This window comes from Antedon mediterranea, chromosome 2 (genome assembly GCF_964355755.1).
Source record: "Antedon mediterranea chromosome 2, ecAntMedi1.1, whole genome shotgun sequence".
Taxonomy (NCBI): domain Eukaryota; kingdom Metazoa; phylum Echinodermata; class Crinoidea; order Comatulida; family Antedonidae; genus Antedon; species Antedon mediterranea.
Window position 1 is genome coordinate 13,768,176 of NC_092671.1, and position 26,888 is coordinate 13,795,063.

The following is a 26,888-nucleotide window of genomic DNA, read 5'->3' on the forward strand; positions in this document are numbered from 1 at the left end:
AAACTTGCAATACTTTGACAATACTGTAAATACCTATTAACTATTTTTGGTACTCATTTGAATCGAACATTTCTTACTGTGAATGTTCGTACTGTTAGATGTAATATAAAAATATATACAAATAAACTTTATTACTGAGATTGTGGTTAGGCTCTACTGTTAGATATATAAACACATTATTATATACAAATAAACTTTATACTGACAGTTCCTTCTCAACGTTTGTATTAATTAATAATTACCAATAATATAAACGTCGTAGTGGTGTATCGTAACATGTACTTTAATATTTCAATTGATTATGACAGTGACAGTTTTAACAAAGTATTAAATCGCAAATGTTTTACTGTATTTAGAGGTATATTATTTATAGGCCTATAAAACATGAACAAAATATTTCGTTACTGAGTGGATAAAGAATATATTTAAAAATTGTTCCTCTTTGTACCTATCCGCTTTCCCATCCCTCAACCCTAATGTTACATACAAAACACAAATTGGGTTTGTTTAAATGAGTCCAAATCAAATATTTGGACTCATTTTGTGACAAGTTTCTCTTTTGGAAGTACGGTAATTCCCAGGGTGAACATTTCAGTTGACTACATAAATCATCGTGTCTATTTATTCGTTTCTGTAAACGACAATAACTATAGTCCTGCGGTACATAAGTGTAAAAATAAACCCCCTTTTCTTACGCCGAAATTACTTTGTATTCGAGAACCATCTGTGGGCACGACCTAGTCAAGAATAATTTTGCTTAAATCAAGATTGAAAAATTCTTTAAAAATCTTTATTTTGAGAAAAAAGCAATATACAGTATCCTTATCAAGAATATTTGTTCTTAACAAGATTTATCAATTATTAGAAATACTTGAGATATATTTGACTTAAAATAAGTCGCTTACTATTGTGTATCCATTATTATATATCAAGAATATTTTTGCTTAAAACTAGATACGCAAAATTCTTTAAAATACTTAATTTAATAAGAATTCAATAGAAACAAAAATCGTATAAATAATTTGTAATATTCTATGATACTATGTAATACACAAGGTAAGATTGTAAATTCACTCTTCCCTCTGCATAGGCTTACTAAAGCTTGGTTCACACTAGCGACGTCTAGTGGGAACCAAGCTTAAGTAATGATAAACAAAACAATAGCCTAAAGTACTTTAGTAAGTCCATGGTTCTCAGAACAAATATCATTTATATTATTATTTAGTAAACAAATGAGGTAGTAGTTGTACACTTCTACCCTACAAGGCTTAGTTCCTTGAGTTTTATGAAGTGTCACTGTTTTCATGTTGATCATCTCAAATAGGTAAGGTCTTTGTTTCAAGCAAGTCAAAGATTACCATTTTTACACGGCACTCAAAAGATACGGTAATAAGCACACAAACTTACATATTTCACAAGTTTCTCCTGTATAGCAGACTGGACACGTTCCATTGAAAACTAATAAAACAGTTGACAAAAAAAAAACATTTAAAACGGAATTAAAATCAGTAATTGTTTGTGTACTGTATGTTGCTTGCATTTTCATTCCTGAGAATTTGTGGTTGGTTCAATTTTGTCATATCAGTATATTTTTCCGCACAATATTCTACAACTGGATGTTCAAATCGGATTGTAGAAATTGAATTTACCCTTCGGTATGGTACAATGGGCAGTGTCATTATTGATCGCATGCCCCACAAGGAACGATTCTGTATGTCGGTACTTCATATGCAGACACAGCTGAATCTGGAATTTATTTTATTCATGCCAAATATAATCAAATTTCGATCAATACACACGATTTATTTATTATTATACACATATAGTAAGGATTGTTTATTAGTTGGTGTGATGATATAAATATTTTCATGAGGTGAAAAATAAAATGTTTTATTGAAAATATTCTATATTTCATTGCACAAATATAAAAAAAATAATTTGTTTTATACTAAAATGTATTCACTTTGTATTGTAGGGACTTTCCTAGCATGCCTAGCAGCAGCGAATAACCATTTGTGTGCTTCAGTAAATAAATAACCACGAAGGGGTTGGTTCTCAGTATTTAACATTTTACAATTACGTCAGAGTAGGGCAAACCTGTTAACACTTCACACATCGTTTTAATAGCTCTAATGGCGCTATAATATTATTGGACTTGCGGTTTAGGAGGAGATAGTAGAACAATTTTTGGCTTAGTGCTATTTATAGAAGTTGAATATTGCTGTTCCGTCGTACCACGCCAAGAGTCGTTATCCAATCGAGTTTGAACAATCATGAAAGCCCCAATGGTCTAATGGTTAGGACATCTGCATATTAAGCAGAAGGTTCCGAGTTCAAATCTCACCAGAGACATTTTTTCAAACAACTACAACAAATATGGAACTTTCGCCGATGAACTATGCTCGACACGATTATAAGATCATGTTCCGAACATGAGCACTGTTTCAATAATGAAAAATACCTTCACAGTTATCACCGGAGAATTCATCTTGACATATGCAAATGTAGTTTTCTCTAGTTGAGGTTTCGAGACAAGTTCCGTTAAGACATGGTTCGGATGAGCAAGACAAATCAACTGAAACTTAACATTGATGGCAGGGCCGTAGCCAGGATCTGTCAAGGGGGGGGGGGGGGGTTCGGACACTAAATATTTGGGTCAACCCCCCCCTCCCCCTGGGGGTGGGGCCTGATGCGAAGCGAATTTTGTTAAATGACACCCCTAGATGGCCGGAAAAGACACTCTCGTGCAGCATGCTACCAATGAGCAAAAAGATCGTACTTTTTTCCTCCTTCTCAAACACGTCGATAATTTAAAGGACGATAACTATTTGTTGCCGTATGTTATATGCGCGTGCTCTGTGCGGAACCGCCGATTGTTTGATCATTTACTCCGTATTTTGTTTTGCGTTCAAGTTCAATGCGAACGTACATCTAGGAGCAGCCCCGAAAAAAGCACACTGGTTGAAGGCAAATGCTATTTGCTAGCTCTATCTATAATATTTATTTACAGCAATTTGTTGAGGAATATAAATATGTAAATAGGTGATATTGATACATTTTAGTACGTATCGGCTGGTGGTCTAGAAAAAAATAATCGGATGCCATAATGTGAACTACAGTACTTGATACCATAGATATTATAGTGTAAAATATCAATATTCACTATAATCCTCTATGATACATTATACTTCATAGTCACACATGAGGGGGATGAGGGTTCGCAGTCGGTTAAGGGGGGTTCGCTGTAAAGGGGGGGTTCGCCCGAACCATAAAAAAACCCCCTGGCTACTGGCCTGGATAGTAATGATTTTAAATAGTGCCTATGAAGCATTATAGTGTATCATTCCTTGTTATAGCATAGATCGCTCGACAAAACACATTTACATATAATAATGCGTATAAATACGGAATATAATAAGTACAGTATATAGTTCACTGAAAAACAACAATACGATTTTTCATTTATTGTATCTTTTGAATTTGCACCCAATAGAGATGCTTTTCTATGCCTGGGTGTTGAACTTGGATTGGATGTTTTATTTCAAATTGTATATTTTTTGTTTGATTGGATTGGATGTTCAGACCGGATTAGTAGATATGTTTAAGTCGGATTTTAAGAAATTAATTTATAATACCTTCACAGTTATCACCAGAGAATTCATCTGGACAATTGCAAATGTAGTTGCTTCCTGTTGAGCTTTGAAGACAAATTCCTCCGTTAAAACATGGATCGGATGAGCAAGGCGAATTAACTGTAGCATAACATTGATTATAATTAGCATTGTAATTGAAACCTTTCACAATGTAATTGTTGTTATTCAGAAACGTGGATAGACTGAGACGCATTATATTTTTTTCCTATTAGGTTAAGGCAGAAACTATAAAGGGCCTGAATCCAGACATGAATTTTCTACTCAACGATCGACAGAAAAAGAGGCTTTAACAACATCAAGAGAAAAAGAGTACAGCGAGGAATTCCGAACGTGCATAAGACAGTCACAGTGTGTTTTGCAAGTATGACGTCATGAGTTCAGGCATGCCTCATGAATATTCATGATATATGCACAACCTCTATAGTTTCTACCTTAACCTAATAGGAAAAATTATGCTACCCGGAGGCTCACAACTATTACTAGTCTCTAAATAGGCCTACTACTACCTAGAGATAACGATGCGACATTATAAGTTAATATCACACATTTCCTGTTAATATTTTGTATCAATATTATAATAAAGAAAGAATTATGAAAATCTGACTTGTACAGTAGTTTTCGAAATATAGGATCCAAAACATCGCTGAAAAAAAATCGTTTTTAGCCACGAACAAAGTAAATAAATTGCGCTCTCAGTCAGTAGAAAATCGTATGAACTTTAAAAATGACTGTTCTTAGTAATAAATTGTGTATATCAACATTGTAAAATTCAAGCAAATATGATATTACATGTTTATTTAATAAAAAAGAGTGTTTATTTAACCAAAGAATTTCAATACATTATTATTTTCTCGTGTATTGGACAATAAATCTACTACAGAAGGTATGAAAAACAAATCGATTGCAAAAACCTTTGCAGTAAATATATAACCACTTGTTGGTGCAGCACCCGCTGTTCCCTTTGGCTTGAATCTATCCTTGCCATCAGCGCAAACTTAGTGGTCTAAAGGTTTGTGAACACCAGGCTAGTAGTGATCTGGAGGTATGTTGTGGGGTTGAGTTCCACCCGAAAGGGTTGGTTCTCAGTATTTAACATTTTACAATTACGTCAGAGTAGGGCAAACCTGTTAACACTTCACAAATCGTTTTAATAGCTCTAATGGCGCTATAATAGTATTGGACTTGCGGTTTAGGAGGAGATAGTAGAACAATTTTTGGCTTAGTGCTATTATAATATAGAAGTTGAATATTGCTGTTCCGTCGTACCACGCCAAGAGTCGTTATCCAATCGAGTTTGAACAATCATTAAAGCCCCAGTGGTCTAATGGTTAGGACATCTGCATATTAAGCAGAAGGTTCCGAGTTCGAATCTCACCAGAGACATTTTTTACAAACAACTAAAAAAAATATGGAACTTTCGCCGATGAACTATGCTCGACACGATTATAAGATCATGTTCCGAACATGAGCACTGTTTCAATAATGAAAAATACCTTCACAGTTATCACCGGAGAATTCATCTTGACATATGCAAATGTAGTTTTCTCTAGTTGAGGTTTCGAGACAAGTTCCTCCGTTAAGACATGGTTCGGATGAGCAAGACAAATGAACTGAAACTTAACATTGATAGTAATGATTTTAAATAGTGCCTATGAAGCATTATAGTGTATCATTCTTTGTTATAGCATAGATTGCTCGACAAAACACCTTTACATATAATAATGCGTATAAATACGGAATATAATAAGTACAGTATATAGTTCACTGAAAAACAACAATACCATTTTTCATTTATTGTATCTTTTTAATTTGCACCCAATAGAGATGCTTTTCTATGCCTCGGTGTTGAACTTGGATTGGATGTTTTATTTCAAATTGTATATTTTTTGTTTGATTGGATTGGATGTTCAGATCGGATTAGTAGATATGTTGAAGTCAGATTGTAAGAAATTAATTTATAATACCTTCACAGTTATCACCAGAGAATTCATCTGGACAATTGCAAATGTAGTTGCTTCCTGTTGAGCTTTGAAGACAAATTCCTCCGTTAAAACATGGATCGGATGAGCAAGGCGAATTAACTGTAGCATAACATTGATTATAATTAGAATTGTAATTGAAACCTTTCACAATGTAATTGTTGTTATTCAGAAACGTGGATAGACTGGGACGCATTATATTTTTTTCATATTAGCTTAAGGCAGAAAATATAGAGGGCCTAAATCCAGACATGGATTTTCTTAACTCCACGATCGAAAGAAAAACAGGCTTTAACAACATCAACTGCGAGGAATTCCGAACGTGCATCAGTCACAGTGTGTTTTTCAAGTATGACGTCATGAGTTCAGGCATGCATCATGAATATTCATGATATTATATGCACAACCTCTATAGTTTCTACCTTAACCTAATAGGAAAAATTATGCTACCCGGAGGCTCACAACTATTACTAGTCTCTAAATAGGCCTACTACTACCTAGAGATAACGATGCGACATTAAAAGTTAATATCACACATTTCCTGTTAATATTTTGTATCAATATTATAATTAAGAAAGAATTATGAAAATCTGACTTGTACAGTAGTTTTCGAAATATAGGGTCCAAAACATCGCTGAAAAAAATCGTTTTTAGCCACGAACAAAGTAAATAAATTGCGCTCTCAGTCAGTAGAAACTCGTATGAACTCTGAAAATGACTGTTTTTAGTAATAGATTGTGTATATCAACATTGTAAAATTCAAGCAAATATGATATTACATGTTTATTTAATAAAAAGAGTGTTTATTTAGCCAAAGAATTTCAATACATTATTATTTTATCGTGTATTGGACATGCAGCCCTTTCAGAAAATTCTTCCGCAGTGTGTTGATTCGTGTCAACCAATAAAAGGGCGAGAATTCGAAATCTTTCAATCGTTAGCCCTCATAGACCCTCAGACATTTTTTGGACCTATAAATTTAGTCGAATTTACAAAATTCCAAAACTGTCAGCCGTAGATAGCTTTCGCGTTGATAAAGCTTCTTATTGTTTATGTCCTCTGGGAATATAGCTAGCTGCCTAGAGGCGCTGCGCGAAAAATAGGAGGTCACCAGTATCTTGAGGAGCAATCGATTCAAAATAGGTATATTTTTCATACATTTACACTAAATTACTCATGTTTTAGCACACGTTTATTAAAGTTCATTTATTTTGAAATTAATCATCAAAATGAATGAAATCTACTACAGACGGTATGAAAAACAAATCTATTGCAAAAACCTTTGCAGTAAATAAATAACCACTTGTTGGTGCAGCACCCGCTGCTCCCTTTGGCTTGAATCTATCCCTGCCATCAGCGCAAACTTAGTGGTCTAAAGGTTTGTGAACACCAGGCTAGTAGTGATCTGGAGGTATGTTGTGGGGTTGTGTTCCACCCGAAAGTGTTGGTTCTCAGTATTTAACATTTTACAATTACGTCAGAGTAGGGCAAACCTGTTAACACTTCACAAATCGTTTTAATAGCTCTAATGGCGCTATAGTATTATTGGACTTGCGGTTTAGGAGGAGATAGTAGAACAATTTTTGGCTTAGTGCTATTATAATATAGAAGTTGAATATTGCTGTTCCGTCGTACCACGCCAAGAGTCGTTATCCAATCGAGTTTGAACAATCATGATAGCCCCAGTGGTCTAATGGTTAGGACATCTGCATATTAAGCAGAAGGTTCCGAGTTCAAATCTCACCAGAGACATTTTTAACTAAAAAAAATATGGAACTTTCGCCGATGAACTATGCTCGACGCGATTATAAGATCATGTTCCGAACATGAGCACTGGTTCATTAATGAAAAATACCTTCAACCGGAGAATTCATCTTGACATAAGCAAGTGTAGTTTTCTCCAGTTGAGGTTTCGAGACAAGTTCCTCCGTTAAGACATGGTTCGGATGAGCAAGACAAATCAACTGAAACTTAACATTGATAATAATGATTTTAAATAGTGCCTATGAAGCATTATAGTGTATCATTCCTTGTTATAGCATAGATTGCTCGACAAAACACATTTACATATAATAATGCGTATAAATACGGAATATAATAAGTACAGTATATAGTTCACTGAAAAACAACAATACCATTTTTAATTTATTGTATCTTTTGGATTTGCACCCAATAGAGATGCTTTTCTATGCCTGGGTGTTGAACTTGGATTGGATGTTTTATTTCAAATTTTATATTTTTTGTTTGATTGGATTGGATGTCAGACCGGATTAGTAGATATGTTTAAGTCGGATTGTAAGAAATTAATTTATAATACCTTCACAGTTATCACCAGAGAATTCATCTAAACAATTGCAAATGTAGTTGCTTCCTGTTGAGCTTTGAAGACAAATTCCTCCGTTAAAACATGGATCGGATGAGCAAGGCGAATTAACTGTATCATAACATTGATTATAATTAGCATTGTAATTGAAACCTTTCACAATGTAATTGTTGTTATTCAGAAACATGGATAGACTGGGACGCATTATATTTTTTCCCTATTAGGTTAAGGCAGAAACTATAGAGGGCTTGAATCCACACATGAATATTCGCAACTCAACGATCGATAGGAAAACAGGCTTTAACAACATCAAGAGAAAAATCGAATAAAAATATGTATATTTTTCAATACATTTACACTAAATTACCCATTTTTTAGCACACGTTTATTAAGTTCATTTATTTTGCAATTAATCATCAAAATGAATGAAATCTACTACAAAAGGTGTGCAAAACGAAAAAAAATTTGAACATTTTGAAATTCTCAAAATTACCTGAAATGTACGCGAAATTGATTAGAAATAATTTTTGCGCATTTTAAATTTTAAAATTTCGTGTGAAACACGCCATTTTTACTCCATAGAAAGTTGACCCATAATATGAATTATACTTTTATTTCATGGAAACATATTTGTTGGTTCTAAATGTATGATCAGCAGGTAATTCATAAAATGGCGCGTAGCTTACGCTATGCGGCTCTGAAATCGTCGAAAAGCTTGGATGCACATCTACAATTCAAAGTCAATCTTCACCAAGTTATAAAACGATGCGCACAAAAATCGTTAAAAGAAAAAATAACAAAGAAGATGAAAAAAAAATCCTGGCATTCACAAGGGTTATCCACAACAAAAGTTGCAGATAACCAACAAGAGAAAAAAAGAAACAGGACAGTAGCAATGAGTTATCCATTATAGTGCGGATAGCGAATAACTAAAAAGAAACAGGACAGTAGCAATGAGTTATCCATTATAGTGCGGATAGCGAATAACTAAACAGAAACAGGACAGTAGCAATGAGTTATCCATTATAGTGCGGATAGCGAATAACTAAAAAGAAACAGGACAGTAGCAATGAGTTATCCATTATAGTGCGGATAGCGAATAACTAAAAAGAAACAGGACAGTAGCAATGAGTTATCCATTATAGTGCGGATAGCGAATAACTAAACAGAAACAGGACAGTAGCAATGAGTTATCCATTATAGTGCGGATAGCGAATAACTAAACAGAAACAGGACAGTAGCAATGAGTTATCCATTATAGTGCGGATAGCGAATAACTAAACAGAAACAGGACAGTAGCAATGAGTTATCCATTATAGTGCGGATAGCGAATAACTAAACAGAAACAGGACAGTAACAAGGAGGTATCTCCGCTATAGTGTGGATAACAATCATTTAATGAAGAAAGAACAATACTTAAAATTGTTACGTTAATACAGGACAGTAACAAGGAGGTATCTCCGCTATAGTGTGGATAACAATCATTTAATGAAGAAAGAACAATACTTAAAACTGTTACGTTAAATAGTTTATGTCTACACTAACTTAATACCTTCACAGTTATCACCAGAAACCCAAGCTGGACAACTGCAAAAGTAGTTTTCTCTAATTGAGCTTTGAAAACACGTTCCTCCGTTGAGACATGGTTCAGATGAGCAGGACAACATAGCTGAAATACAATAGATATTATGGGCATATGCTTTTTAATTTGTATATGAACAAAACCTTACGATATGTATCTTTATATTCAGAAGCGTGTTATCAATTAACATTAAATACTGGTACGGTAAAAAACCTCTATTGCATGATTAGCTCTCTGGAATGCGGGCTGCAGTATAGTTAGTTTTACCTTTTACTGTACTATTTGTTTTGTATATAAATAAAACATTTTGGATCTTTCTATTCAAAAAGGTTAAACATCCTTTAGATAGACCTACTTTAGCTAATGATACTAACAGTAAATCATGGTTCATTAATTTAAATGACCTCTGTGCATAGGTATAATTGTTGGATGGAAATAATAATTAAATAATATAATTTTAATAATTTAAACTCACATTGTGCAGAAGTTAAATTTACAAGAAGAGCAGCAACAGTTATGCCACAAACTATGCGCATTGTTTGGTTTTCACTCATATAGTTCAGTAAGTTGAAAAACAAGCTGAAAATCATACACATTTAGCTTACTCATTTATATAAACTATAGGTAGTATTATACTGTCTGCCTGTAAGATGTTTGTTTCTGTTTTGAAATATAAATGGTTGACGAACTTATAGTAATTAGGCCTATATATAAGCGTTCTCCAAATCTATATTGAAAGGATGTAAGATTGCTTTAAAGGCCAGGTGCGGTCAAAAAATTTCTATTGATCATACATTCCAATCGATCGATCTATAGTTTCCCCTATGTTTCATAATTGTTGGGATTTTATTTGTGTTACACGAGCTTGTAGAAAACAAGCACTTTCTTATCAGTGGGGGGATAGTTCAAATTACACAGTAAAATCTCTATTCTTTTGTACACAAATTTTGTAAATATAGAGGCATTTTAAAAAGCTATGAAAAGCAAACGGTGTGGTAAAAAATGTTATCAGATGACTAAATATAGGTAATATAACTTGAATATAGCAGAATTTTGCCAAATCTTGTATTTGACCATTTTAAGGGAAATTTATATTTTTTCGTCTTGATTCCTTTTACAAATACTTGATTTATGTACAATTAACCAGATATTATATTTAAAATTCATGCTTGTACCTGAGCTTTAAGGCAACCAAACAGTGTATGGAATTCATGACAAACATTCTTTATAAATGTCTAATTTTTTTAAATATGTATACCATTTATAAACTTTGGCTTATGATAAAGGAAATTAAATTATGGTTTTAAACAATGATACATTAAATATTTGAATAAAGGAAAAAAGGAAATGTTTTTACCTTAGCCAGAATATCAAAACTATGTAAAAATACTCGGTTGTTCCTTGTGAATATAGGTAAGTCAGTCCTTATAATATCATTTACAAAATAGTAAAAGGACATGGCCGATCCCATATAATTATTGTCATTTAAATTATTGCAATATGCTTTAGTAAACACAAGTAATTGTAGCTGTGTTAATTTCAGATCCCAATTGTCATTTAAAATGTCTTTATGTTCACACAAAATATGCTATAAGCTCCACTAAACACCGATGGGCTAGTACTTAAGCGCCTTGAGCACTTTCGTGGATATGTGTGCTGTATAAATCTTATTATTATTTATTATTTATTATTATTAACTCATGACCAGGTTACAATTGGCAACACCAGTGAAATGTACGATATTTACAATAATCAGGAACCATCATAAAGTACTGTACAACGTCTTGTTGCGATAATCTTCGGCGTACAATATAATAATGAAGTTATATATTCCAGATACGCACGATTATAATGTATAAATAAATATTTTTATGATAGAGTAGGGAATTCGTTGAACAATTCATGATGTACGTTATTTATGGCAGGCGAACGAAAATTAGTCTACATTCATCTGTATGATGGATGAAACTAAGCACATACTACATAAAACAAAATGTTTATTAATCTGTGTATCATATTATGTGTGGGTACATACAGTAGTAAATACACATAGAAAATAATCTATTTCATAAGTATACATTTCTGGGTAAAAGAATTAGGCCCTAGACAAGTTACATTTAATCAATATGCACCACCTAAATCACCAACAAAATAATATACTTTCTGCTTTCTTTGCCCGTAGGCTTGATCGGGCGTTATCTACTGTTACCAGTAATATTTGTTCCATTTGTTCCACATTCCATAAACTAATAATATTTAGTAATTATTTTCAGTTAAAACCAAAAGTAAAAGTTAACAAAATTTAAAAAAACAATTATAAAACAATAAGTAAACATATAGTGTTGGTGTATGTAAGGTAATGTTGTATAAAAGTATTGTAATTTAATAATTTGGACTTGGACTAAACTCACAAACCAATAAGTGCAAATTCTTCTTTATAATTTACTGGACCGCATAGTAAGGCAAATAAAATAAAATGAAAGGAAACGCATTATTGTATAAAGAAACCTGAACTAAATAAATAAAATGTAAGTCTCTCTCGAAATTTCATATTGAATTTCAAAGTTTACTTCAAATACGATACAAATACCTTCTTTGCTATACAAAGTAAAAATTACGTTTGAGAGATACGTTTCTATAGTCACTAAAATGTTAAAAATGACAAGTTTATAGGGGAGCGTGCAGAAGATCACCCTCCTCATCAAATATATAATAATATATTACCCGAAGGCTAAATAAAGAATGAGTGAATGAGCGGTTGCTCTGATTATGATTATTATTCTAGAGAAATGTGCCATAATTATCGAAGTTTTTTTAATCTAATATTAAATAGCATAGCATTTTGGCACTAAATTTTATTTTAAGAAATGACAAAGTACAATGAATACATTGGTTCAATGTGTGTGTGTGGTGGGACGAAGAATGAGAGTATAAATATGGCCTATTCTTTTCTGTAAGCATCAATAATAAGGAAACAAATTAGTAAATTCATCGTGACCTGGTTGATTTTATGTTCATAAAAAGGTGAAACGAAACTATAGTGTGGGTATATGCAAAGTAATGTTGTATAAATGTATTGTAATTAAATAATGGGACTTCTAAACTCACGAACCAACTAGTGCAAATTCTTCTTTAGAAGTTATTGGACCGCAGAGTACAAAATGAAATTAAACGCATTATGATTGTATAAAGAAACCCGAACTAAATACAAGTGTAGGTCTCTCTCGAAATTTCATATTGAATTTCAAAGTTTACTTCAAATACAATACAAATACCTTCTGAAGGTATTTGTATTCTTTGCTATACAAAGGAAAAATTACATTTGAGAGATACGTTTCTATAGTCACTAAAATGTTAAAAATTACAAGTTTTTAGAGGAGCGTGCAAAAAATCACCCTCTACTCTAATTATAATATCAGGTTTTCTAAGGCCGTAGCAAGAGGTTAAAAGCAGATGAGGCAAAGATGCTATAAATATAATTATATATATAAAATATGACGATCTGTGTTGGAGAATTGGGGTGGGTGATAAAAATTGAAAATTTCAGATGAGGCGAGCGCCTCGTCTGCCTCATGCTGGCTACGGCCCTGTCTTTTATGCATCCAAGCCCCCACCACCTATTTTACCTGAAGATTGAAATTAACTATATAGGCCTACTAAACTAGTACCAGTTTCCGATGATTCGAGATTTACAAATAATTCTGTTTTTTTAACCGTCCCGCATGGAAATTGATAGCTAACCTATAATGCTATGAAACGTTTTTAAAAAATGGAAAAACAAAATGCTATATACCTTTACCTTAGAAAAGGAACAAGAATAGGCCTACTAAATGTGTTCTGCTGTTGTAATATGGTCACTGAAACTAACTATCATGTATATTTCCATTTCACTGATTAAACATTGGTATTAAAGAACCATTCGATTGAATACGACAGATCTCAATTGTCATTTACAATGTCTTTATGTTTACACGAAATAAGTGCTATAAGCTCCACTAAACACCGATGGGCTAGTACTTCACCCATGTTCTGGTTTCAATTGGCGTACAATAGACAATGAAGTTATATATTCCAGATACGCACTATTATAAATAAATTTTAAGAAGCTCAATGAGCTGTAGTGCTAGTGCTATGTTTGTTGATAACCATGTTCCCTCCTTCTATGAGTACATTCGGAAATCAATTTTTTGTTTCAAAACAAAAATTGAAAAAAGCTGTAATACTTTAATTACATGTGTTTTTTCTCGTATTCTAAAAGATTAAAAGTTGCATAGAAAATGGATAGAACTTTTGTATATATAATCTCATACTTTTACGTACTATTATCAGTATAGCCATAATAATGTGTTGTTTTGTAAACTATAGTAATCAATAATATAATAATGTCTACAGTCTACATCCAATAAATCCCAAAACATAATCCACATGTATTTTAAGAGGCACTATATGTCAACAAATAATTATTAGTCCTCTCTCCATGACGGTTGTCACATAATGCTTTGTATTATTTTTTATTGTATTTATATGTTTTATATGGACAGTTTGTCTGAAATAAAGTTGAATTGAATTGAAATGTTTTTATGATAGGGTAGGGAATGCTTTCCAGTTGTTTTTAAAATCCGAATTTCTTTACGTTGAACCATTCATGACGTACGTTATTTATGGCAGGAAAACTACATTCATCTGTATGATGGATGAAACTAAGCACATTGGTTCGTCTTATCGTCGATCAAGAGCTTCTCTCGTCCAGTGCCCACCCTGACCACAGAGAAAAGACAATGCCATAAGAGTCAGCAGTGCTGATTTCAAATGTCTGATGACACCCCAGCTAGCTTCATTTGTCTAACAGAACTCGATATTGCCAGATGGTCTCCCATCCAAGCTCTAAACGTTGCTTTACTCGATCCGAATTAAAACATTGTGCACTAGTGCACTATTTAGTAACATTAAAAGGAATGGACTGGACAGTCATTAAAAGTAATTAAGTAATTTAATCTATTTTAGTGTTAAACTTGGCTTTCTGAATGTGAATCCTTTTACTGTTTTTACATATTTTATTATTGTGTTTTGTATGCATTTGCGTGTAACTAGTTATATTGTATTTTTTAACCTTGGAATACGAATTTCAATTACTATGTAGTTGACAGTAAATTTTAACGTGAACTTTGAACTTTCTTTCAGTATTGCTCTTTGGAAACCCAGTCATATTGAGTGACCACGGAAAAATTGAAATGGGACATGGATTAGGCAATGCAAATCGTCTTTGAATTCAAGATTTTCAAGTCCGGAATGTATTTTACATCAGTTTGGAACTACTTAAAATAGAAAATGTCTGTAGGCTATTTGGCATACGGTATACTCATTTGAAGACTGTTTTTTATATTTGTTATTATTATGTATTCACATTTAAGAAAAAAATAAAATACTGTAGGCTACTACATAAAAACAAAATGTTTATTAATCTGTGTATCATATTATGTGTGGGTACATACAGTAGTAAATACACATTAGGCCTTAGAAAAGTTACATTTAATCAATATGTACCCCCTAAATCACCAACAAAATAATATACTTTCTGCTTTCTGAGAGGACGTTACTTACGGCGTTACCTACTGTTACCAGTAATATTTATTGATAAAATTACAGAAAACATTCCCTAAACTAATAATATTTAGTAATTATTTTCAGTTAAAACCAAATGTAAAAGTGTTTTTTATATTTGCTATTATGTATTCACATAAAAAAAAAAAAATACTGTAGGCTACTACATAAAAATAAAATGTTTATTAATCTGTGTATCATATTATGTGTGGGTACATACAGTAGTAAATACACATAGAAAATAATCTATTTCATAAGTATACATTTCTGGGTAAAAGAATTAGGCCCTAGACAAGTTACATTTAATCAATATGCACCACCTAAATCACCAACAAAATAATATTCTTTCTGCTTTCTTTGCCAGTAGGCTTGAGAGGGCGTTATCTACTGTTACCAGTAATATGTGTTGATAAACATTCCATAAACTAATAATATTTAGTAATTATTTTCAGTTAAAACCAAATGTAAAAGTAAACAAAATTTAAAAAAAAACAATAATAAAACAATAAGTAAACATATGTTTAAAGAGTCCTTTGATTACGATCGTCATATTATATATATTTGATTAATAATTGTTGTGTCCATTGTTTGATGCTCATATGTTTGAAATCTTGACTGGTAAGACAGAAAATCTTGACTGGGCAGACAGAAAATCTTGAAATGTTAATCAATTGTGTGTACTATGTATTGAATTTTGTTACCGCACTAAATTTGAGTAGGGACGGGGATGTGGTTCGGGGAGGAGAAAAAAGGCACTGCTATCGAAATGAAAAATACTAATCTAGTAATAAAGCAAGTTAGTTTCTCGATATAGTTACGTCAAAGGTTACATTTTGCTTAGAGAGAACTTTTTTGATTAAAAGTAAAGAAACCCTTGTAAATGTTCTGTTGAGTACAACCACCAACTTTAAAGTTTTCTTGCATATCGACTTATTGTAATACATAATTTCTAAATATACTTGCCCAAAAACACTAAATAGTGCCTTCTTAATGTCTAACTCACTAAGCATGTCTGGTTTGGCTACTTGACGGGTTAGTGCCAAGTTCTAGGCTACCCTGAGAAGTGGAAGGCAGCTCATTTGTCCCAGTCACGATCATACAAACATTTTTCCAGTAATTTCTAACTTCTTTATTTCTAACACAATACATCACAAAAACGAGAAAGCCCTGCAGTGTGTTAAAGATACAGAATAATAGGTTGTTGATTCTGGAAGCCTCTCCAATCGCAAAGAACCCAAAAAGCCATGTTAAGCCCATTACCAATGTGATACTAATTGCATTTTGCAGCATACGAATTCCATCATTTTTCTTTTGCCTTTGAAACTTTCCATGTTGGGACAAGCTATGCATCACCAGAATAAACACTGTTGCGTTGAATAGCAGTGCAATAGCCACAGGAACAGCAACACTCACATACATTCGACTCAAGACCAAAAAACAACTGGGAAGAGAGATAATCCATTTATATACTTTGAGCAAAAATGAGTTCCATACAAAACAAATCTATAAATACGTTACAAACACTTGATTTTGCAAAATAAGTTATTTATAAACATCACATTTTTGCCGCAATATGATTCATTTTGTACATAATTTACATTTTTTTACTTTAAAATAAAATTTAATGACAACATAGATCGACATTTCGAAACCATTTGAATTTGACTGATAATAAATTATATAATATTACTGTATTTTTGTAAAATTATGGTACATTACTTACTGGTTATTTTCATCTACATATTCATCAACATTCACAAAGATTGTGGCCAAAACAATAACAGCTGGTGTACCTGTAAGAGACCATTTTTATTTCAAGACTCAAAACCCACTACTGTGACTATTGCTTACTGTATGTTTTGTGAATGACATAGCAAGTTTATTTACCTGATTGAAAGTAAATATTTAAACTCACCCCATGCAAAAAGAATAGATTTTAAAAGAAAATTGGAAACATGGGAATTCAACACTTTCACAAACAGGTAATACATCATTACAGCTTGCACGGTCATCCAGAAGATTGAAGAAAGCAGAAAGTAATGCAATATCGCCCCCACAGCAGTACACCCATATTCATTGCGCTTGTTTTGGTCGATTCCTACAAGAAACACGATGTACAGACACAGCAATGAGGCACATAAATTACACAGGATTTTCTTTGGTTCAGCCTTTCTTAAATTTCTAAAATAAATGGTACAAAATCATATTTAGAAAACAAATGTAAACATGTTAATAATTAAAATTATTAATATATTTTAAAAACGATAAATCAATGAAAATAATGTATAGCTGTATAGATAATTCTTATGATTATCTAGGACAAGTAGAAATGGTCTAGCTTAAGAAGTTAAGAAAAGGGAAGGGCTCTATACATAAATGTATATTTTTCAAAGGATATTCCATATACTTACCTATTAGCTAAGAATGTTAATAATGTGATGCTAAGCCCTGTTATCGATAGAGCTAAACCTATTTTGGTGACTAATTCAAGAACTGGATCATCGTCATGAGGGTAAAAATCCTATAAAGACAGTAAATTGGCTTTAGAAAAGATAACTTAAAAACATAGAAACACGGTTCAATGTTCTGTTATTTATAGAATGTAATTACAAGAATGGAAAATTAAGAAAAGATGTTATATATACATGAATTAAATTATTGTACCATAAGAACAGCAAAATTAGTGAGATGATTGCAATTACAGTACTGTCTATCTCTACCATCAAGGGATCCACTAATGAGAACACATCCCTCACTTGACCACCCTCCAATACCATTCTCCAATGCAAAATCCCAAAAAACACATTCAGTGTTATCGTTTTCCTCAGTTATCTACAAAAGAAGAATGCCTACAGTATACTATGACAATTAACATCTTGGTTTTAGGGTTACTTTCTCTTGAGCAAAGATATTTAAACTTTCATGAGCTTAATGTGTGGTTATAAAATAACATCCAATGATTTATTATTTTCAAAAACCACACCCAAATTAAAATCTTCTCTGTACCGTATTCCTAAACTGTAATAATTTTAAAAAGTTAATTTAGAAGACAACAATTTGAATATTTTTCAGTTTTAATCAGTTTTAAATAATTCTTTAAATCTTTTTTTAGTAATATTCAAAATTACCTCTGCTGGAATGAATGTGGTTGTGAGTGGCTCAGATAAAGAAATTGAATCTGGTGTGTCTGGTACTGAGAATGAAATAACTGGACCATTGGGTCTCCGCTTCGAACTGTCATATTGAGGTGACTGAAATAGCCTACTATTCCGGTATGCAATAACAACAACCCGAAAATTATCACTGCCTAAATTGAACAATAACAAATACGTTGAGCCAAAAAACAACAAAATAAATTAATGAAACATACTGACCATGGAATTATGAATATACAAACACTGACCATTTTTATTCATAATTTCTGATGTGATAATTGGTGGTAATTCAATAGAAACTTGGACATCATCAGGCACCATATTTCCTTGTAAAGTTGTGACATCTTCCAGGCCATTTAAACCATCTGTTGACCCATATGCTAATCCAGTGCTGCTTACATCATCAGTATTTAACATCTGTCCAAGCACTGCAACATTCATCATACTTTCTTTGTAAACACCATCTTGTAGTCCAACTTGCCCGATCTGTTTTTCTAGTGACACAAGAATGCTTGTTGGTGCTTGCGACATCATTTGACTTTCCATCAAAATCTCTTCACCTATACTAAACAGGTTATCTACTGAACCAACCATTGATGATGTCACCTAATATTGATATTTAACAAAGAAATGTATTTAGTTTTCTAGCCTTATGCCACTTTTCCATTACTGAACTGCAGTACAATGAAATTATGAGGATTTGAAATTGTACTAAAGAAGTTTTATATAGGATTCTTTATCACAAATTTTTATATTGAAAAAAGCTTTAGAAAATGTTACTTCAAAATTGTAGAAGGAAAACAGGGAAGACAAGATGATCATTTTTTCTTTATTACTTTTAAATTGGTTGTAATTGTAATAGTATTTTAATGCGACATTTATATAGCGTTATTTCATGAAGATCAGAGCGCTGTGGACTTAGATGTTACCCTTTCAAAAACATTCTTCTCCCCTAAGGGTCACATTGTGTCATAGGCAGCCAACTACGGCGCCATTACGTCTGTCCACGACAGTGTGTGTGTGTGTGTGAACTAGTACACCGGGGTAACCCCCTACTCATTAACTAATTGTACAACTACATAAAACTAACCACTGTAGAGTTTGAATTAACAGACACAATATCCTGCAGAATAACAGCTGTACTTTCAAGTGCACTGTCTGTGATCTCATCAGTTCTCAAAGTTATGTTGTACACATCCTCACTTACAATCTCAACATTATATTCTGTTACATTCATCTAAATGAAAAAAAAGTCTTTCTTTATCACTGAAAATACGGTATTAAAACATCTACAAGAACATTTAGAGATAATATGAGTACAATCATCTTACAGCTACTATTCTTGCAAGTAGATCTTCTGCAGTTGCCTCTCCTCCACATTCCGATATCTCAGGTGTAGAGTACCACATAGCTGTACTCAATCCATCACTAACACAAGTCCAATTAGCCGCTGGCTCACCATCTAAAACAAGAAGTTTACATTTTATTAAATTACATTTGCAACAACCCGGACCTAATATTGTGATGTAGGGTTTGCATAGCCACATATACAATTCAAAATAAAGCATAAATATTTCTCCCTTTCTGGCAAATAAGTGAGTAAGTGGCCGAGTGGGTAAGACAGTGGAAACGTAATCCAGCCATAACATTAACAATGGTTCGAGGCTCACTTGCTCCATGGTTCTGGTGGTAGAACAAGTCTTCTTCTTCCAGTGTAATCGCACTATAAAGAACCTAGTACATCTTGTGAGACGAGTATGGGGTTACCCCGGTGTACTAGTTTACATTCAATCACTGTGTCGTGGACAGATGAGAGAGTGCCCTATAGTGGCTGCACTGACATGACGTGACCTTAGGGGAGTTGAAAAGTGTAACATCTGAGTCCACAGCGCATAGAGAATGTATTATGCACTATACAAATTTAAAACCATTAACCATAAAACTATTAAATATTGCTTAACACATTGAAGAGTATTGCTGAGTATTTGCATCAAAAAAAAAATAAAACTAAGGTAATACTAAACTAAGATAATATTTTCTTACAATCTTTTTTTGTTTCATCACACTTTTCTTCTGACTCGGCAGTGTGTCCAACTAATGTATCAGGAAATGTATAACCATTATATTCATCTTCAAAGCACATTTCTGTGAAGACAAGTCATCATTCTTACTTCTTCTTAACATGCTAAATGTGTAGATCTTGGAATTGTTAAATATTTTAATTCAAACTTTGTGACAAAATTCTCAACTGGTCAGCGGATAATACAATAACAACTGTCATACATACACATTCACTAAGTGACTTAAACATAGAAATAACAGTAAGTACAGTTATGAATAAACTTATTGTGTGGGGTATTTAGAGACTAGATTGGTGGGCGATTGAAATGTTTTGGCCATTAAACAAATTTTATTTTATTTTTTTTATATTTTTTTTATTTATTTATTTATTTTTTACAATTTTAATTTACTTTACCAGCAGTTTTAACATTGATAATGTTCGGGTCAAAATATCCATTTGAATTTATTCCAACTTGCAACAGTGATGACAATAAAATATCAATATAGTCTTTTGGTGAAACATCTAACATGTACACATAGAAGTTGAAATCAGCAATGACACTTCCTGCTTGTAAACTTCTCACTTGTATGTAAGGATTATTTGGCAATGATGAGTCATTCAACTAAAAATATAAATAAATAGTTTTGTATCATTGTATTGTGGTTTATGTAAAACTTTTTTCACTTTTTTTAAGAGGTGTTAAATGTTGAATAGAAAGACTAATATGGGAATGTGAACATAAATTAGGAATGTCAGGGCATGGAAAAGTTTCCTAATGATAATGTAAGTAAGGCTACATTGAACACATTTTAAAATAATATTTTGCTATTTATCTTCAAATCCCTTCAAAATTCCTTGCCTGCTTTTATTATATTATAACTATACATTCCTATGAGATCTTGCGATCTAGTTCAGTGAATTTCTACTCACTCTTTCCATCCATCAGCCAACAAAGCATTATGGTTTTCATTCCTTTTCTTGGGCCTCTGTTGCCCTTTGGAACGGTTTACTAATCTTTATCCGTCAGGCTAATCGCTTATTTTAAGGCTGCTCTGAAAACTCGCCTTTTCAACTCTTACAGTAGTTTTCCGCTTTTTATATCTTTTGTTAAGCGCATTGAGGCTTTGCTTAATGCGCTATATAAGTCAAATCTATTAGTATTATTATTTAAATCATTATAGGAGATTGAGTTCAAATTGTATTATTTGTTATTTTAAGTAAAGTTGGTTTCAGAAATTGAAGCAAACAACTTACAAATGCTGTGATAGTGGAAGACAGCTCTTGATAATCAACGCTAGATGGATTCTGCAAACTTTCAGTAAACTCCAATTCTTGAAATATCAAAGTGACCTGAAAAGTTGACACTCCTATTATACAAAATAAAATGTGTAAATAAATAAGATACAGAGAACCCCACAAAAAATAGTATGTTTAAAAACCATGTATAGGTGTGTTTTGATGCAAATGATATTAATAGATGGAAATGATGTTTCCACTAATAAATGAATGACTCACCAATAATAGTTTGAGCAGCTTTAAAAGAGGTGCTGATAATGCTGGAATGTAGACCAACACCTGAGCCACTACACCAGTAATAACCCAGTGCATCAAACGTCATTAATACTGATAGCACTTCTTTATTTACAGAATCAGTAATAGGAACATCATCTTTGAACCATTGCCAATCAACAGAATTGTCAATCTTACAATAGAGAGACACTGTAGTATACAAAGTCACTCTATTTGAAAGTGGAGATCTTGAAACATAAGGAGGATCTGTAAACCCAAAATAAAAGTGTTAATACTTTGTTTCAGATGTCTGTGTTGGTTACTAGTTCGTAGTTCCTTATTAAAATTCAATTAAAGGGACAGTCACAAATATTTGAAAAAACAGATTTTAATACGTAATAACTGTCTAATTGAGTTGTTATTGCATCAACATGTTAGCCTTGACCTCCTGTACTTCTTCCGGTAAAAGTTCAATAATGTTTTATGCATTTACGCCCTCCACGGCGAACAAGTAACTGGCTTTATGAACGTTATAACACTTGACCTACTTAACTTTTTCAAAATATTTTGTCATTAATCGATCACCCTTGACCTACTCTAACATTTTCCACCCTAGTTCCGCGAACTTTTTTGCATCTACGCCCTCTACGGCGAACAAGTAACTGGCTTTATGAACGTTATAACACTTGACCTACTTAACTTTTTCAAAATATTTTGTCATGAATCGATCACCCTTGACCCCCCCTTGACCTACTTTACAATTTGCCACCCCAATTCTGCGAACTGTTTTGCATCTACGCCCTCTACGGCGAATAAGTAACTGGCTTTACGAACGTTATAACACTTGACCTACTTAATTTTTTCAAAATAATTTGGTATGAATCGATCACCATTGACCTACTTTACCATTTGCCATCCCAGTTCCGCGAACTTTTTTGCATCTACGCCCTCTATGGCGAATAAGTAACTGGCTTTTACGAACGTTAACACTTGACCTACTTATTTTTTTCAAAATATTTTGTTATGGATCGATCACCCTTGACCTACTTTACCATTTGCCACCCTAGTTACGCGAACTTTTTTGCATAGTTTTGCTATTATAACGTCTATAAGCCTAAACCGTTTTCAGGTAGTTTTTAAAAACATTATTTCAACATTTATTTTTGTGCGCTATAGACGGGTACTGTAGAAAATATAGTTTATAAAATATTACATTCGATTACAACTGTTGTATTGTGTTGAAAACGACTATTATCACTCAAGGACTAATTTTGTTTGTTGTTAACGTTTTCCGTCTTTCGACATTACGCTTTCCACAATTTGTTTCCATTTCTTTCTGTTTATGGCAGGATGGTTTGTTAATGTGCGCTTTTAATTGTTAATTAATAAAGGATTATTAATGAATATGTTTTCAGGTAACAGTTGATATAATGAAAGTAAAAAAAACACATTAATGCCTATTTCACCTAATTGTTTAGTGGGTACTGTACCAATATAGTTTTAAAAATGTCACTGTATATTGTGTTTAAATGACTATTATCACTCAATGAATAGTGTGCGCTTGAATTGTTAATTAATAAAGGATCATTAATGCATATGTTTTCAGGTAACAGTTGATATACCGGTAATGAAATTATTAAAAAAAAACACATTAAAGGCCTATTTCCCAATATGTTAATTTTGTTGTTATAAAGTCTATAAGCCTAAACCGTTTTTCAAACAATATTTCACCCAATTATTTAGTTTGTGAGGTATAGACGGGTACTGTAAAATATAGTTTAAAAAATATATTACAATAAAGTATATTGTGTTTAAACGACTATAATCACTCAATGAATATTGGTGCGCTTTAAACGGCAACAGTATTAATGAATATGTTAATTTTGCTGTTATAAGGTAGTGTAAACTGTTTTTAAGTAACAGTTGTTGTAATGACATTTGAAAAAACCGTCAGTACAAACTTGTTTGTTTGTGCGCTTATAGAATGGGTACTGTAAGCAAGTTTACAAAGATATTACATTTGATCGATTGCAACTGTTGCAATTAATGAGAAAAAGTAGGCCGGCATAACATTTAATGAAGTGGGGCGGTATTGAATAAACTATGCAGTGTGTCGTCACATGTTGACCTAAGATAGAGCCTCTTTAAATGCTGTTTTAATTTCAGGTAGTTATGTTTTACTTGTGTTGAAAAGTCTTAATGAATAAAATGGAATAATGACTTGTGGTTATCGTTTATAACCAAACTGTTGTATTTGTGTTTGCCTCAGAAGTTATCTTCTAAAATCGCATGTTGTGTAACAAGTCAAAACAAAACTATATAATGAATTCGCCGTAAAAGTACATAGGTACAAGTTACTTATTCGCCGTAGAGGGCGTAGATGCAAAAAAGTTCGCGGAACTTGGGTGGCAAATGGTAAAGTAGGTCAAGGGTCATCGATCTATACCAAAATATTTGAAAATATTAAGTAGGTCAAGTGTTATAACGTTCGTAAAAGCTAGTTACTTATTCGCCATAGAGGGGGTAAATGCATAAAATGTTATTGAAATTTGACCGGAAGAAGTAGAGGAGGTCAAGGCTAACATGTTGATGCAATAACAACTCAATTAGACAGTTATTACGTATTAAAATCTGTTTTTTCAAATATTTGTGACTGTCCCTTTAATTGAACTTGAATAAGGAACTAGGCCTAGTAACCAACTTCTCATTTCTTTGTTTCACTCTAGTCTTATGTGTAGGTCTATATGTAGTCAACAAGAAAAAAGTCTCACTTGATTGAATTTCACAGAATATTCCTTCAAATCCAGGTGCACACACACAATATGAACCACAAGATGCTTGAAGACAGGTTGCACGATTCTGACATAGATTTCTACCACATGCATTGTTACCTGAAACTGAAATTAACATTTAGTGTTGTGACGTGCAGTCAAAACAAATACAGCGTCCATAGAAACAGACCATAATTATAATATCTGTTTATATTATAAACAGAATTATATTTAGTATTCATCATCATCATCAGCCGTTGTCAGTCAACTGCTGGACGAAAGCCTCAGCATGTTTCTGCCATAGTGAACGATCTCTAGCTGCTCCCTGCCACTGCACTGTACCCCAATACTTGTCTATTTCATCTCGCCATCTCACTCTTTGTCTTCCTCTATTTCTGCTCCCGTCCATGGGTCTCCATGATGTCATTAGCGAAGTCCATCTATTGTCTGTTCTCCTACTGATATGTCCAGCTCACTTCCACTTATTATGCAGTAATAAAGACGTAAAATAAACAAATACACAAAGAGCCAAGAGAAAGGCTTTCATTGGTGTATTGAAAACTAAGCATGATTGTAGTAGAAAAATAGTAGAAAAGAAAGTTTTTAAACGTACATGTCTCACAGAAATGTCCACTGTAGCAATTTTGACAGCTACACGTGTAAGCAATACATGAACCAGAAACCTGGACACAACCAGCTCCATTTTGACAGGTATGACCGGAACAAGCATTTAATACTGAAATATACAATAAATTATATTTTACTTTCTCTTGATATAGGCCTAGTTGATTTGTAGAGATTAAATTTTATCTACATTTTGTGTTGTTTTAAACTTACATGTCTCACAGAACTGTCCAGTGTAGCATGATGGACAAGTACATGTGTACGCAGTACAGGAACCAGAAACCTGGACACAAGCAGCTCCATTTTGACAGGCATTATTGGAACAAGCATTTAATACTGAAATATTAAATAATTAAGTAATATTTTACTTTCTCTTGATATAGTTGGTTTGTAGAAATTATATTAAACATTTTGTGGTGTTTTTAAACTTACATGTCTCACAGAATGTTCCAGTGTAACATGATGGACAAGTACATGTGTACGCAGTACAGGAACCAGAAACCTGGACACAAGCAGCTCCATTTTGACAGGCATGATTGGAACAAGCATTTAATACTGAAATATTAAATAATTAAGTAATATTTTACTTTCTCTTGATATAGTTGGTTTGTAGAAATTATATTTTATCTACATTTTGTGGTGTTTTTAAACTTACCTGTTTCACAGAATGATCCAGAGAAACATCCTGTACATGTACAAGTGTAAGCAGTACATGAACCAGCAACAGTGTTACAAGCAGCTCCATTCTGACAAAGGTTACCACTACAAGCATTCACAGCTGTAATATTGAACTAGAATTTAATTCGTCACTTTGACGAATTATAGGTGATCATTTTTATCATTTTAATAAAATTAACATTTTTTAAACATGCATGTACGTTAACATACGATCGTTAAAAGTTGATGTACGCCATCCTATGACATGATGCATATACACTTATAGTGCTGAGTTCTACCTATTATGTGTCATACAATATGTACAGTATATACTGTATATCTATATACAGTGTAGCATAGGTGAAATTACGGGACTCATATCGTGTTCTAATTTTTTGGTATGATGGAATTTTCAAAATAAACTCGAAGATGACGATTTCGAAAGATAATGAATTGAACAAATAAATATAAGGATTGGAAGAAAATTTGACACGTAGAAGCGCAATGCGCGGTCTTTGAAATTTGTATAACTTTGACTAAAGAAATTTAAAAACTACTTTTTAACTTCAACTGGCCATATGATAACATCACAACATCCGATAGGCTTAATTTTAATATGAATTCATATCTACATTTCATCAGCTTTCATAATAAGTTATAATCTTCAAGGTCACCTTTAATTCTGAAGAGCTATAAGATATTCAAATGTATGGTGTAGCTGAAATTACACGACCTAGGTTATTCAAGTTTTTACGCGTGATGACGTAATAAAAATAAAAATGTTGACAACTCATTAGAAGAATAATTAATTGAGCAAGCACATACTAAAAGTTGTGCGAAAATCGGGCTCAAATAACGGAGATGCGCTCTATTGAATGTGATAACCCACACAAAAAGATAAAAATTCCTAATTTTTAAATTCAAGTGGCCATTTGATGACGTCATACCATTTTGTACGTCTAATGTGTATAT

At 32.8% G+C, this 26,888-nt stretch overlaps 4 protein-coding genes and 1 long non-coding RNA gene across 5 annotated transcripts in view; 1 reads left to right on the plus strand and 4 right to left on the minus strand.

Annotated features, from left to right (window-relative positions):
- Window positions 1–26,888, plus strand: part of LOC140040484 (small ribosomal subunit protein eS26) — a 375,295-nt gene that overhangs the window by 109,741 nt on the left and 238,666 nt on the right. The gene's annotated exons all lie outside the window — the stretch shown is intronic.
- On the minus strand, window positions 945–5,747 carry LOC140041152 (uncharacterized). The gene is made up of 5 exons (XM_072087578.1): window positions 5,618–5,747; window positions 5,147–5,269; window positions 3,636–3,752; window positions 1,408–1,458; window positions 945–950 (listed from the first exon to the last, which is right to left on the minus strand). Exons 1-5 carry the CDS (start codon window positions 5,741–5,743, stop codon window positions 945–947), a joined length of 423 nt encoding a protein of 140 aa, XP_071943679.1. The 5' UTR covers window positions 5,744–5,747.
- Window positions 7,490–13,385, minus strand: LOC140041153 (uncharacterized). The gene is made up of 5 exons (XM_072087579.1): window positions 13,337–13,385; window positions 10,013–10,116; window positions 9,508–9,624; window positions 7,950–8,066; window positions 7,490–7,602 (listed from the first exon to the last, which is right to left on the minus strand). The coding sequence occupies exons 2-5, from the start codon at window positions 10,089–10,091 to the stop codon at window positions 7,490–7,492; spliced, it is 426 nt and encodes a 141-aa protein (XP_071943680.1). The 5' UTR covers window positions 10,092–10,116; window positions 13,337–13,385.
- LOC140041154 (adhesion G-protein coupled receptor G7-like) lies at window positions 15,007–25,062 on the minus strand. The gene is made up of 15 exons (XM_072087580.1): window positions 24,978–25,062; window positions 24,636–24,761; window positions 21,871–22,131; window positions 21,610–21,722; window positions 20,770–20,977; window positions 20,337–20,438; window positions 19,625–19,755; window positions 19,384–19,530; window positions 18,542–18,899; window positions 18,267–18,445; window positions 17,803–17,970; window positions 17,550–17,659; window positions 17,054–17,319; window positions 16,862–16,931; window positions 15,007–16,579 (listed from the first exon to the last, which is right to left on the minus strand). Exons 1-15 carry the CDS (start codon window positions 25,060–25,062, stop codon window positions 16,141–16,143), a joined length of 2,763 nt encoding a protein of 920 aa, XP_071943681.1. The 3' UTR covers window positions 15,007–16,140.
- LOC140040490 (uncharacterized) lies at window positions 25,569–26,037 on the minus strand. Its single transcript, XR_011842726.1, has 3 exons — window positions 25,915–26,037; window positions 25,692–25,814; window positions 25,569–25,595 (listed from the first exon to the last, which is right to left on the minus strand). It is a non-coding gene; the product is annotated as an uncharacterized lncRNA (long non-coding RNA).

Excerpts from the sequence above, each read along its gene's own strand:
- LOC140041152 (XM_072087578.1), bottom strand. The coding sequence starts at position 5,743 with ATGCTACAGTTAATTCGCCTTGCTCATCCGATCCATGTTTTAACGGAG. Across the intron at positions 5,270-5,617 it reads CTCTGGTGATAACTGTGAAG|TTTCAGTTCATTTGTCTTGC; the intron begins GTATTATAAATT and ends ATCAATGTTAAG. Across the intron at positions 1,459-3,635 it reads CTCTGGTGATAACTGTGAAG|TTTTCAATGGAACGTGTCCA; the intron begins GTATTATAAATT and ends CTGTTTTATTAG.
- LOC140041153 (XM_072087579.1), bottom strand. The coding sequence starts at position 10,091 with ATGAGTGAAAACCAAACAATGCGCATAGTTTGTGGCATAACTGTTGCT. Across the intron at positions 9,625-10,012 it reads AAATTTAACTTCTGCACAAT|CTATGTTGTCCTGCTCATCT; the intron begins GTGAGTTTAAAT and ends ATTGTATTTCAG. Across the intron at positions 8,067-9,507 it reads TTCTGGTGATAACTGTGAAG|TTAATTCGCCTTGCTCATCC; the intron begins GTATTAAGTTAG and ends GTTATGATACAG.
- LOC140041154 (XM_072087580.1), bottom strand. The coding sequence starts at position 25,062 with ATGACATCATGGAGACCCATGGACGGGAGCAGAAATAGAGGAAGACAA. Across the intron at positions 22,132-24,635 it reads ATTCTGTGAAATTCAATCAA|ATCCTCCTTATGTTTCAAGA; the intron begins GTGAGACTTTTT and ends TTGGGTTTACAG. Across the intron at positions 17,320-17,549 it reads TTAACATTCTTAGCTAATAG|AAATTTAAGAAAGGCTGAAC; the intron begins GTAAGTATATGG and ends CATTTATTTTAG.